Below are 14340 nucleotides of genomic sequence, written 5' to 3' on the forward strand. Positions count from 1 at the left end.
TCTGTCCATGGAATTCTCCAGACAAGAATACCGAAGTCGGTTGCCATGCCCTCCAGGGGCTCTTCCTGACCCAGGAATGGAACGTGAATCTCCTGTTTCTCCTGCACTGGCAAGCGGGTTCGTCACCACTAGCGCCACCTAGGAAGCACCATACGTATGTGTAACATTTATTAAATATATATTTATATTATTTATATTACCTAAGTAGAAAAGGCAGACGAACCAGAGATCAAATTGCCAACATCCGCTGGATCATCGAGAAAGCAAGAGAGTTCCAGAAAAACATCTATTTTTTGCTTTCTTGACTATGCCAAAGCCTTTGACTGTGTGCATCACAATAAACTGTGGAATATTCTGAATGAGATGGGAATACCAGACCACCTGACCTGCCTCTTGAGAAACCTGTATGCAGGTCAGGAAGCAACAGTTAGAACTGGACATGGAATAACAGACTGGTTCCAAATAGGAAAAGGAGTACGCCGAGGCTGTATATTGTCACCCTGCTTATTTAACTTATATGCAGAGTACATCATGAGAAACGCCGGGCTGGAAGCACAAGCTGGAATCAAGATTGCTGGGAGAAATATCAATAACCTCAGATATGCAGATGACACCACCCTTGTGGCAGAAAGTGAAGAGGAGCTAAAAAACCTCTTGATGAAAGTGGTGAGTGAAAAAGTTAGCTTAAAACTCAACATTCAGAAAACGAAGATCATGGCATCTGGTCCCATCACTTCATGGGAAATAGATGGGGACACAGTGGAAACAGTGGCTGACTTTATTTTTCTGGATTCCAAAATCACTGCAGATGGTGATTGCAGCCATGAAATTAAAAGATGCTTACTCCTTGGAAGGGAAGTTATGACCAACCTAGACAGCATATTAAAACGCAGAGACATTACTTTGTCAACAAAGGTCTGTCTCGTCAAGGCTATGGTTTTTCCATTAGTCATGTATGGATGTGAGAGTTGGACTATAAAGAAAGCTGAGGGTAGAAGAATTGGTGCTTTTGAACTGTGGTGTTGGAGAAGACTCTTGAGAGTCCCAAGGAGACTGCAAGGAGATCCAACCAGTCCATCCTAAAGGAGATTGGTCCTGGGTGTTCATTGGAAGGACTGATGCTGAAGCTGAAACTCCAGTACTTTGGCCACCTGATGTGAAGAGCTGACTCATTTGAAAAGACCCTGATGCTGGGAAAGATTGAGGGCAGCAGGAGAAGGGGATGACAGAGGATGAGATGGTTGGATGGCATCACTGACTCCGTGAACATGAGTTTGGGTATACTCCGGGAATTGGTGATGGACAGGGAGGCCTGGTGTGCTGCGGTTCATGGGGTTGCAAAGAGTCGGACATGACTGAGCGACTGAACTGAACTGAAGTATAAATAACATTAGTACTGAATGTAGTGGAACATGATACTTAGTAATGTCTGTCAGACAAATCAATTGTATCAAAACTTTAAAAAATTTGTTTCAATTTTCAAGTGTGTTACATACTAAAAGATGTTAGCAATATACTATGTGCGTACATGCCTGCATGCTGTCACTTCAGTCATATCCAACTCTTTGCCACCCTGTGGATTGTAATCCGCCTGGCTCCTCTGTCTATGGGGATTCTCCAGGTAAGAATGCTGGAGTGGGTTGCCATTTCTTTCTCCAGGGAATCTTTCGACCCATGGATCTGGACACAGGGTTAATTATAAAGCTTTATAAGCTATAAAGCTCTAAAGAAAAAATGAACATACATGTAAACTTGGTTCAGACAAAAATAAGGTCCTTATTGGGAAAGGTGTAGAAGAGTAATTAATTTGCGAGGTGTTCTCAGAACAAGTATGAGCGTCAAGTATGAAATGACCTAATTAAAATTGCCAGCACTTGGCTGCCACATACAAAGCTGATGAGAGCAGCGTCTCCCACTTGTAACTGCAAAGTGCTACCGTGTGGATACGTGCGACACGCCTACTCCAGTTTGTGACCAACTGCAAGGATTCCTGATATTCTCATTTCTGCTCACGCTTATAAACTTACAGTATTAAAAATAATAAAGATACAAATACATATATAAAGTATGTATACCAAATTAACTTTTAGTGATGAATTGATGGTGCTTATTCTCTTCTTTCCCCTGATTTTTATATTTTCTACAATAAACATATATTGCATTAATTAAAATGCTTTCAAAAAATTTTTAAAGGTACATTGAGAGGGTAGACCCCAAGTGGATGCTGACCTGAAGGTCCTTGTCATTTTTAAGTGTCCATGGGACAATCTGCTTATACTAGTGAGGCAGGACGATCTTCCTGTGACATAAGAAAGGAAATGAATTTGGGGTTGAGACAGGAAGCCATAATATCTTGAGATGTGCCTCTCTCTGGAAAATTAACCAATTTTTGTTTGGTGGACCTGTCAGCCTCTCCTTGAAATCTAAATATTTATACTAACAAATGCCCAGTGTGGAAAGAAGGACCTGCTGGTGAAATTCCTGAAAACTTGTAACAATATTTATTGAGCAACTACTATATGACAGACACTGCTAGGCTGGGAATCCTAAATATGTGAATAAATAATCTCAGGAAAATATGGTCATTACTATCTTGGAGGTAGTTAAGAGACTGATCCAGATGTTGTTGGACCTAACTAACTCTTACACAATTGTCACGAGGGGAAGGAGTCTTTAAGGAAAAGAATGTAAAATAAAAAATACAAAACCAAGTGCAGCCCTTGGAAGGGATCTGTACAAGTAACAGCCCTGGAAACTTAATCTACCTCTAAGGAAGATACAAAGGGCAGAAGAAATATTGGAGGAGTACCCAGTCTCAGATTGAATCAGAGAGGTTTCACAGTAAGAAGGAATCTGAACTAAGAATGGAAAGAGTTATTAGGTTGAAGTTCTGGAATCTTCTTCTAAGAAACTGAACTGTAGAAGTTCCGCCTCTCCCTGAGCACTGGATAAGCTAAAGACTGTCCTTCAAATTTCCAGCAAAGGACAAGGAAGAATCAGACAGGAAGAACAGGAAAGACCATAGGGAATGGAATGGGATTGCTACCCACAATGTACCCAAGTACAAATGAACACTTGAGTTAAGAAAAAGAAATTAACAGCTCTCAGATTAGAAGAATTAATATTGTTAAAATGGCCATACTACCCAAAGCAATCTATAGATTTAACGAGATTTCTTTCCAATTACCCATGAAATTTTTTCACAGAACTAGAACAAATAATGCTCAAGTTTATATGAAACAATAAAAGACCCAGAATTGACAAAGCAATACTGATGAAAAAGAGAAAAACTGGAGGCATAACCCTCCCAGACCTCAGACAGTATTACAGAGCTACAGTAGTCAAACAGCAAGGTACTGGCACAAAAACAGACATATGGATTAATGGAACAAAATAGAAAGCCCATAAATAAACCCACACACCTACCATCAATAAATGTTCGACAAAGAAGGTGAAAATATACAATGTGGCAGGGGGCAGGGGGGTGGTGTATCTCTTCAGTAAGTAATGTTGTGAAAGCTGGACTGCCATGTAAATCAATGCAGTTCGAACACTCCATCATACCATACACAAAAATAAACTCATAATAGCTTAAAGACTTAAGTGTAGAATGTGATGCCATAAAATTTCTAGATGAAACATAGGCAAAACATTCTCTGACGTAAATCATAACAATGTCTTTTTAGGTCAGTCTCCCAAAGCAATAGAAACAAAAGCAAAAATATGCAAATGGGACCTAATCAAACTTATAAGTTTTTGCACAGCAAAGTAAACCATAAACAAAACGAAAAGACAACCTACAAACTGAGAGAAAATATTTGCAAATGATTCAACCAACAGGGGCTAATTTTAAAAATACACAGACAACTCATACAACTCAATAATCAAAAAATCACACAACCCTATCAAAAAATTGGCAGAAGACATAGACATTTCTCCAAAGAAGGCATACAGATGGCCAAAAAGTAGGTCAAAAGATGCTAAAAATTACTAATTATTAGAGAAATGCAAATCAAAAGTAGTGCAATGAGGTTTGACCTCATACCACTTAAAATGGCCATCATCAAAAAGGCTACAAATAAGAAATCCTGGAGAGGGTGTGGAGAAAAGGGAACCGTTCTGTCCTCTTGATGGAAATGTAAATTGATGCAGCCACTATGGAAAACAGTATGGAAATGTCTTAAAAAACTAAAAATAGAGTTACCATATGATCTACCAATCCCTCTCCTAGGAATGAGTGAGTGAGTGAGTGAAGTTGCTCAGTCATATCCGACTCTTTGCAACCCCATGGTCTGTAGCCTACCAGGCTCCTCCATCCATGGGATTCTTCAGGCAAGAGTACTGGAGTGGGTTGCCATTTCCTTCTCCAGGGGATCTTTCTGACCCAGGGATTGAACCCGGGTCTCCCAAATTGCAGGCAAATGCTTTACCCTCTAAGCCACCAGGGAAGCCCCAAGGCATATATCTGGAGAAAACTAATTTGAAAATCTACATGCACCTCAATGTTGACAGCAGCACTATTTACAATAACCAAGACATGGAAGCAACCTAAATGTCTATTGACAGATGAATGGATTAAAAGAGATGTGCTATATATACAATGGGATATTACTCAGCCATAAAAAGGAATAAAATAATGACATTTGCAGCAATACGAATGGACCTAGAGATTATCATACTAAGTGAAATAAACCAGAGAAAGACAAATATATAATATCACTTATATGTGAAATCTAAAAAAAAATGGTATGAATGAATTTATTGACAAAATAGAAATAGACTCACAGACAGAAAACAAACCTAGGTTACCAAAGGGGAAAGGGGGAGAGGGATAAATTAGAAGTTTGGGTTTAGCAGATACACGTTACTACATACAAAACAGATAAATAACAAGGTCCTACTGTATAGTACAGAGAACTATATTTACTATCTTACAATAAACAAGAATCTGAAAAAGATTTATATGTGTGTGTGTATATATATATATATATATTTATATAACTGAATCACTTTGCTGTGTACCAGAAACTAACACAACATTGTAAATCAACTATACTTCAATAAAAAATAAATTTTAAAAAAATTTTAAAGAAATTAGGGGGCTTCCCTGGCGGTCCAGTGGCTAAGACTCCATGCCCCCAATGCTGGGGCCAGAGTTTGATCCCTGGTCAGGGGACTAGATCACACATCCCACAGGTAAGACCTGGGGCAGCCAAATATTTATTTTAAATTTTTTTTTAAGAAATTAACAAATGAATGGGTTCTGTTTTCCCTTACCTGACCTCTTTTATAATTCATACCTATCCTGGTTTGTATATCTCCTAACTCACAGATTTACACAAGGGCTCTGAAGAAAAGCCAAAGAAGTAAGGAACAGTGTCTGAAATAATTCCTCCTGACCTAACATGTCTCACACACATGTGGCATGCCTGGCTTCAGCAAACAAAGTGTCAAACACAAATCTGGATGGATATAGAACAAGCAGACAGTGTTTCCAGGGAAGCATAATATTTTGCCATCGCTTTGATTAGAACATGTGGTTGCTAGAAAAGCAGCAGAAGGAGACTACAATTTAAAAGAGCATCCCATTTATTTCAACGCAGGATTAAAAGAGGGACGGGGAGTGGTGGCTGCAGGTACGGATGAAACAAGATTGCTATCAGTGAATAATTTCTGAAGCTGAGTGAGAGTACACGAGATTTCTTTACGCCATCTGCTCTATTTTTATGTATGTTTGAAATTTGCCATAATAAAACATGAAAGAAAAGGAGACATTCCAGAAGATTCTGCTCACCTCTGTCCACCCCTACAAGACTGATAAGTTAATCAGGCTGCTTAAGCACTGAGGTGTCATTGAGGTTAAGTCAAGGTACTGTTTTTTCAGATGCTTTCCCCTTACTATCCGGCCCCCTTTTCACTTCCTAGTGTACTACAGGGCACTCAGATTAAAATGTAAATAGGGGAATACTTTGGTCAACATTTATGTCTTCAATATAATAAATTCCAGTTTTCTTTCATATTTTGCCGTAAAAATGAGCCCACAGCGGCATGCTGTGTCACCAGTGCGCAGGCTCAGGGCAGGAAGCATCTCTGCGCTGGCGGGAGAGAAACCGGAAACATCAGAGCTCCAGCCGCGGGCTCGGGACTTGGATCTCTTGCTTACCAGCTGGGGGACCTTGGCAAGCTACCTAACGTGTATCTCACAGCGCGGGTGTGAACATTAAATAAGGATAAAGAATCTGGCCAAAAGTCTGGTTTTTCAGCCACACTCAGTAAATGTGAATTATTTCCTTTCCTGTCGGAACCTGCCTCTTGTCAGCAGCAACAAATAGGAAAGAAAGCTGGTGTGACTACCATCTATTTATAGCAGCTGTCAGCAAGAGTCGGAGGTGGAAGCGCTTACCTCCTGCTATATTCTGGGTCTGAATAAACTCCTTGGATAGATTTTTTTTTCTTTCTGCCTACGAAATCACTAAATGATTAAATCTGTAAAATGTATAAAATGTTGGGCTGGCCGAAAAGTTCATTTGGGCTTTTCCATTATACGTTATGGAAAGCCCCGAACGAGTTTTTTGGCCAACTCAATACATCAGTTCAGTTCAGTCGCTCAGTCGTGTCCGACCCTGCGACCCCATGAATCGCAGCACGCCAGGCCTCCCTGTCCATAACCAACTCCCGGAGTTCACTCAGACTCACATCCATCGAGTCAGTGATGCCATCCAGCCATCTCATCCTCTGTCGTCCCCTTCTCCTCCTGCCCCCAATCCCTCTCAGGCACAAATAAAAAACTATCCATGCTCTTTCCACTAAAAATAACCATGGTTAACACGTTGTGGTATATTATATATATATATACACACATATATATGTATATATAAATACACACACATACATATATATGTACAAACACACATACATATTAATACATATAGATACAGATGTATGCACTTTTTTGTGAAAGTGAACCTGAAAGTGAACGTATATATTGTTTGGTCAGTGTTTTTGTCACTTAACATATCAAAAACATTTTTCACGTCATTAAAATTTCTTCTACATCAATTTAAAACAGCTGCCTGAACTGTATATAATAATACACAATGATCAACACTAGTTCAAAGGATATTTTCATACATCTTTGTATATATTCACAATAAATTAAGGTAAATTCTTGGAGGTAGGGTGTTGGGACAAAGTATGCATATATTTCCTGGAGAAGGGCATGGCAACCCACTCCAGTATTCTTTCCTGGAGAATCTCATGGACAGAGGAGCCTGACAGGTGACAGTCCATAACGTCCCACAGAGTCAGACATGGTTGACGTGACTGAGCATGCATGCACCCGTGTATATATTTTAAAGTGTAAAAGGCTTCCCTGGTGACTCAGAGGTAAAGAATCTGCCTGCCAGTGCAGGAGATGCAGGAGACATGGGTTCCATCCCTGGGTCAGGAAGATCCCCTGGAGAAGGAAATGACAACTCACTCCAGTATACATGCCTGGAAAATCCCATGGATAGAGGAGCCTGATGGGCTACAATCCATGGGGTCACAAAAAGTTGGGCACAACTTAGCAACTAACCAAAAACAACAACAAAAAGTGTAAAACATGACGTTATGTTACCCTCCAGAAAGATTACATAAGTGTGTATTCCCAGAACATCATTCTTGTCTTCTTGGACCTGGGGAGTAATTTTTTGAATGTACTCATCAAATATGTATTGATGGTTTACTATCTGACTATTTTGCCTCTCATGGGCCCCTCCCCCAGGGTCCACCCCCACGTCCAATCTTGGGCACACCCCCTAAACCCAAACATTGCCAAGTTCCTGGCACCAGCTGCCTAGAAAACTGAAACAGGAACCCTCTCCAAACGTGAAAGACCTTCCGCTCAATTTCCCCAAAGTCCTGCCTGACGCAGTCACTGAGCCGCCTCTCCTTTGCTTTCTGCCTTTATTCTCTGGTGGGAGCAACCATGTCCTGGAGTTTCCAGGGGAAAATCCAGCTAGGGGGACTGCTCCTTTCTCTCCTTGGCTGCGTCTGCTTATGCGTCACCACTGTCCTTCCCCAGTGGAAGACTCTCAGTCTGGAGCTGAACGAAATGGAGACCTGGACCATGGGGCTTTGGGAGGTCTGCGTGGATCAGGAGGAAGTCGCCACTGTGTGCAAGGCCTTTGAGTCCTTCCTGTCTCTGCCCCGGGAGCTCCAGGCATCCCGCATCCTCATGGTGGCCTCCCATGGGCTCGGACTCGTGGGGCTTCTGCTCTCTGGCTTTGGGGCCGAATGCTTCCAGTTTCATAGGATCAGACGGGTGCTTAAAAGGAGGCTTTGCCTCCTGGGAGGGACTTTGGAGGCATCAGCTGCGGCCACTACCCTCCTTCCCGTCTCCTGGGTGGCCTACGCCACAATCCAAGACTTCTGGGATGACAGCATCCCTGAGATTGTGCCTCGGTGGGAGTTCGGAGATGCCCTCTACCTGGGTTGGGCTGCTGGTGTTTTCCTGGCCCTTGGTGGGTTACTCCTCGTCTTCTCAGCCTGCCTGGGAAAAGAAGATGTGACTTCTCCCCACATGGCTGTTCCTACAACAGCCCCACCATCCTGTGCTCCAGCAGAGGTATCTGATGGCTCGTTCGACCTAATGCCAAGATCTAGGACCCTGCTCATCTAGGACAAGCTTCTGCCAAGGAATCTCTGGGACAGAGGAATGTCAGTAGAATCCTTTTTCTTCCTCACCCTCTTCCCTCTATATTTGTTTGCCTCATTTTAGGGGTGGTGGTCACTGTCCTGTTTGTTCAGGAATTTGACTGTCTTAGAGATATGATGATCCTAATTTCAGAATGAAAAATCAAAGCACAGCTTCTAAAAGCATATTTATCTGATTTAGATTTTATTTACATAAAATGCTTTTAAACTTATGAATTATATACTTGATTCTTCTATTACCAAGGAAAACATTACAAAATTGCATCCATCCTAGAAAAACTAGTCTACTCTACATGTAGATAGAAAAGTTTAAGAATATACCTTGGCAATTGAAAATGAAATATCGGCCTAGAATAACATCTCAGGATAGGAACCCTCCTTGCTTTCATTTTCAGCTTCAGGTGCATGATTTGAAAGGGAGCGTCACAATACATCTGTAGATTCTTAATATTCCAAAGGGAAGACGTATTCTTATTTCTGCTCTGTTAGGAGGCTGTATGTGGTCTGCTCTGTCTCCCCAACATGAAGGTAAGAAATGGTGTGAGTGATAGGGTGACCAACAATCCTGGTTTGCCCAGAACAGGGCACTTTCAACACTGACACTAGGAAGATCCCTGGCGTGGCTGTGCCCAAGGACTGCCCAACATGGGCATATACCTGGAAAGAATTGTCAGCTTCCTGGAAATACCTTTTACCATATGCAGACTCACATCATAAATCCCTTACATTTTCATCCAAATGTCAGATGACCTACCTAGGCTGTAGCTGCCAATAAAGTCCCTTTCACAACAATGACCCCAGTTCCTTTGCTTGTCCCCCCTTTCCTGACCATCCACTCCAAATCTTCCCTAGGAATTTCTGCAGGTCCTCAAGAGGATGCCTCCTGCTTGCTCGTAAACCCACTCATCAGCTGAAATTACCCTGCAAACCCGCCCTCTTCCTTTCACTACCATCTGCCTCCCACTTCCCTAATCGGCTGAGAGTCACCACTGACCCCCATCGACAATTCCCGCAGGAGTACAACTAAGGGTGATGGTTCCAATGTCCTCAGATAGATTGCTTCTCCAAGTTCAAAGGCACCTTTGCTCGCAGGACGGAGGAGACCCTCCCTCCACACGCTGGTGGTGCACTTTGCCCTGAGGCTGTACTGCTTGTGTTCAGATGCTTCTCCTTCTTGATTGAAGAGCCCTGGCATCTTGAGGTAGCCATTGCTCAAGCAAGAATATGCACATACCAACAGAAGAATAAACCATTAGCCAGCGTAGCCCATAGCAGTTCCCTTTATTTTTTCTGAGGAAATGAGCTGCCCCGGTGCAACTTTGTCTCCAGTACCTGACTCACTTACTTTCTCACCCAGAATAGCATCCTGTAGGGATCGGTTTCTCCAGAAAGTTCTTCTCCCTTTTACATATATCCTTTTGTATATGTTCACTTCACATACACAGATCCAAAAGCCTTAGGTAAAAGAATTTTTGAGTATAAAAGGGGATTGCATCAAATTTGTATTCTGGCCTTCTCTGGTTTTGATGTTCATTTTATCAACTACCCTTTCTCGATTACATTTCAAAGATCTCGAGGCCAAGTTTCAATCAGGAGTGAAGCTCAAATATCCAAGAGTTCTCCTTGGATCCCATAGGATCTACAAGGAGGACCCATGTCATCATTCATCCATCTCTTTGAACAAATATTGTTGTCCACCTACCACACGCCAGGCATTGTGCTAGCAACCAGGAGTAAGACAAAACTTGTCCCTGCCCCTCCTCTAGGCAATTAGGGGAGACAAATATTGACAGGGAGTCACATCGGTGCAAATTGTTAATTGAGACAGACTTTACAAACTTGGGAAGGTACATGGTTTCATGGGCTTCCCTGGTAGCTTGGTGATAAAGAATCCACCTGCCAATGCAAGAGACATGGGTTTGATCCCTGGGTGGGTAAGATCCCCTAGAGAAGGAAATGGCAACCCACTCCAGTATTCTTGCCTGGGAAATCCCATGGACAGAGGAGCCCGGCGGGCCACAGTCTGCGGTGTTGCAAGAGAGTCGGACACGACCGAGTGATTAAATACCACCACCACATAGTTCTATAAGATCATGCAATAGGAGGCATTTAACCTAGTCAGGTTCGATGAGTGGGTACCCTAAGGAAATGGTAACTGGCTAAAAGCTAAAGGGTGGACAGCAGTTCTAGATGGAGAGAGAAGAAAGTTTAAGGGAAGGCTGGCGAAGTAGGAAGGAACCAGACCTTGCCTTACACTTTCTTCTCTCTCCATCTCTCTCCTGAAGAACGTTATCTGTGTTCTTAGAACCACAGGATGCCAAGCATGGGGCCAGGAATAGGAGCCCAGCTGACCTGCAGCAGGAGCACACCCCTTTCCTGACACCTTGTCCCTGTGCCACATCCCTGCCACACGGCTGGGTGGGGTTTAAGAATGACAATGCACTTTCACACATCTTGTGCTTTATTTACTGGTATTTTGAAGGCTTTTCATTTTTTTGAGCTGGGGAGAACAGATATTATTTGTTTTCCTAATGAGGAAATGAAGAATTTAGGCAACATGCCCACAGTGAGTAATTAGCTGGCAGAGACTTGAATCCAAGGTTTGGATGCTGTGGCATTCTTTCATCACGCCAAGCGGCTGCTTCACGGGGGTGGGCTGCCGACAATCCACCAGAACAAAGGAGAAACTAGCACCCCAGCAGCAGAAGAAAAAAAGACCTATAAGAAAAATCTCGTTCTCCGTGCATTTGTTGCAGTCTAAACAGGGTCTTTGTTGTCAGATAGCTCACCTGCTCCTGCTGGTGGCTTGCAGCCCTCACCCTAATCCTCAGGGTGCAGGTGCTGACGATGTTTTCCATCAGCATGTGATTATGACTTCCTCTGCAAAGAAAGGGCACAAACTAAACATCTGTTAAGAAAAAAAAAAGTCTGTTTTTCTAACTCTCCTTTAAAAAGGACACAAAGGCATTAAAAAAAAACATTTGGGAGTGGAGCAGGCCCTGTTGATTGATTTCCAGTCAATAGCATGTCATCCCCTGAAGGAAGTGATCTGCATTCTGGACAGAATCTACCTTTCGAGAAAGAATCTGAGGCAGAAGATGCTTTTCATCTAAAACTGCCACCGTGCTTGTCTACCTACTTTGTAGGGAAAATAATGAGAAATAAAAATAGAACTCATTAAATCTTAGCTTCAGCTCAGTCTTTTCTCATACATTTGTGGCAAATTAGCATTAAAAACATTTCTTTGTTGTGGTTACACATGGAGAAGTGTGTTGTCATATGTATGAGAAACAGAAAGGGACATCAATCAATTAAGGTTTCAAGCCAAAAGCTTTTATTATGTATAAGGCATTGTAAGAAAATAACTTAGGGACTTGCCAAACCTGATGCCGTTAGAATTTGATGAGTTCCGTGCTATTTTCTCCACTGGCCTTCCTTTGAATCTGAACATTTCACTACTTGCAAAGAAGGCATTCCAGGAAGTTCCTGTTAAAATATTCATCTGTTACCCTTCTGAGCCTCTGGGATTAACTCTAAGGGGAAAGTCACAAGGGTGAGACACATTTTGGAATGGGAGGAAAATCAGAAATAGTTTCATGGGCTTCTGGACTGGAGGTGTGTCTTAGCAGCCAGGGTTAGGGTAATACAAAACTCAGAAGTAAGAAAATGTTTGCAGTCACTGGCCTCTGATATAGAACTGAAAGAAACTGGAATCACATCCCACTTAACTAATTGATGGATTTATTTTTAAAGCCAGGTGTTCTTGCTACCTCGTCCATGTTTATAGTTGCCCAGAATTTTGAATAGTACCTCAAAGCTAAATCCAATGGGTGACATATGCCTTGGGTTCTGCAGGAAGCCCTGTGTTCTGGACAGAGGAGCCGGGTGGGCTACAGTCCTTAAGGCCTGCAAAGAGCTGGATACGAGTGAATTGACTTAGAACTAGTACTCACTCTAAAGGCAGGGGCTCAGCACTCTGCTGCTAGGAAGTAAACTGGTGGTCAGCCTTCACACAGTCCGCCTAAAATAAGTACCCAGACTCATCAGGGAGGATTCCTGGAAGGGAATTCGCAACAGTCGGGAGCAATGTGATGTCTCCACCCTTCCTTGTGAGGGGGGCGGCAGGGAGATGGACCACAGGAGAACCATTCACAGATGCAGCTGCTCCCAGCAGGAACGACGGTATCTGAAACGCACCCATCCCACCCTGCTGAGCGGCAGAAGCTCCTGGTGACAGAGGCACAGTGAGGGTGCTCACTGGAGCAGCCCGCGGCCGGGGGCTGGCTTGCGTGGGCGAGGCGGCAGCACCAGTGCCCCTGCCTTTTCTGGCACATGGATGGCTAGGTTTTCTGTAACCTGAATGGGTGCCGGGGCAGGCAGTCTGGGTGGCACTGTCCGGAGCACTGCTGGAAGGTGGGGCTGGCGAGAGCAGGAGCTGAGATTGGAAGGGGTCAGTCAGAAAGTCCCAGAGCTGCACCAGGGAATGATGCGGAGGTTTTGCACAGGGTTCTCTGAAGAACCGTAAAACACCCTACACAAGAGCTAGTAATTGGATTCCTGCCATAAAAAAGAACCAAGAGGTTATTTTTTATAATATTATTTGCTGCAGTGGGTCTTGGTTGCAGCATATGGGCTCTAATTGTCCAACCCAATCAGGGAATTGGTGTTTTCAAACTGTGGCAATGGAGAAGACTCTAGAGAGTCCCTTGGACTGCAGGGAGATCAAACCAGTCCATCCTAAAGGAAATCAACCCTGAATATTCATTGGAAGGGCTGATGCTGAAGCTCCAATACTTTGGCCACCTGATGCGAAGAGCAGACTCATTGGAAAAGACCCTGATGCGGGGAAAGATTGAAGGCAGGAGGAGATGACAGAGGATGAGATGGTTGGATGGCATCCCCAACTCAATGGACATGAGTTTGAGCAAACTCTGGGAAATCGTGAAGGACAGAGAAGCCTCATGTGCTGTAGTCCATGGGGTCGCAGAGTCGGACACGACTGAGTGACTGAACAATACTTCTTAAAAGAGCTAACAAACCCCAACAGAAAAGGATTGCAATGCCAGTTAATCAGGGAGAGGTGAATCCCAATCTCCAGGGAAGTCATGGAGAAGTCATGTAACCTGCCCAAACTCTTGAATCATTCCAGGTCAAGAGTCAGGTTGGTTCTTTTCCCACCTTGTCCCCAACATCCCTTCCGCTCATCCTTCTTTTTCACAACCCTTGAAATAAGTAAAACCATTCTTAGCCTGAGGCACTTTCCTGATCCTAAAAGAAATCAAGCAGTGCCTAAGGCAGCCCCAGCACCACGCTGGGTGGTCTGAGCAGATCCACCCCTACAGATGCCCAGCTGTTCCTTTCTTCACCAACTGTAGATTTTCAAAAGCTGATCAGGAAATAACCAATGTGAAAAGGCACAACACAAAATGTCTTACAAGACTTCCAAGGGCAGTCGAGTAGTTGTTAATAGCACAGGTTATGAAGTGAGATGCACCAAGGACAAGCGTCCTGGCTCCACTACCTAGCACACCTGTGACCTTGGGCAAGCCAACAGTCCTAATTATCATCCCAGGGTTGTTACCTAACTACGCACAGCACTCAGGAATGACAGGGATTTAAAAGCAAAAGGCAAATGGTAAATAG

At 43.2% G+C, this 14340-nt stretch overlaps 1 protein-coding gene across 1 annotated transcript; it reads left to right on the plus strand.

The window, feature by feature from the left end:
• The first annotated feature begins 7969 nt into the window (after positions 1–7969).
• CLDN25 (claudin 25) lies at positions 7970–8662 on the plus strand. Its single transcript, XM_068988129.1, has one exon. The coding sequence runs from the start codon at positions 7970–7972 to the stop codon at positions 8660–8662; it is 693 nt and encodes a 230-aa protein (XP_068844230.1).
• The last annotated feature ends 5678 nt before the right edge of the window (positions 8663–14340 follow it).

The sequence above is a fragment of the Capricornis sumatraensis genome, chromosome 16, assembly GCF_032405125.1.
Source record: "Capricornis sumatraensis isolate serow.1 chromosome 16, serow.2, whole genome shotgun sequence".
NCBI classification, from domain to species: domain Eukaryota; kingdom Metazoa; phylum Chordata; class Mammalia; order Artiodactyla; family Bovidae; genus Capricornis; species Capricornis sumatraensis.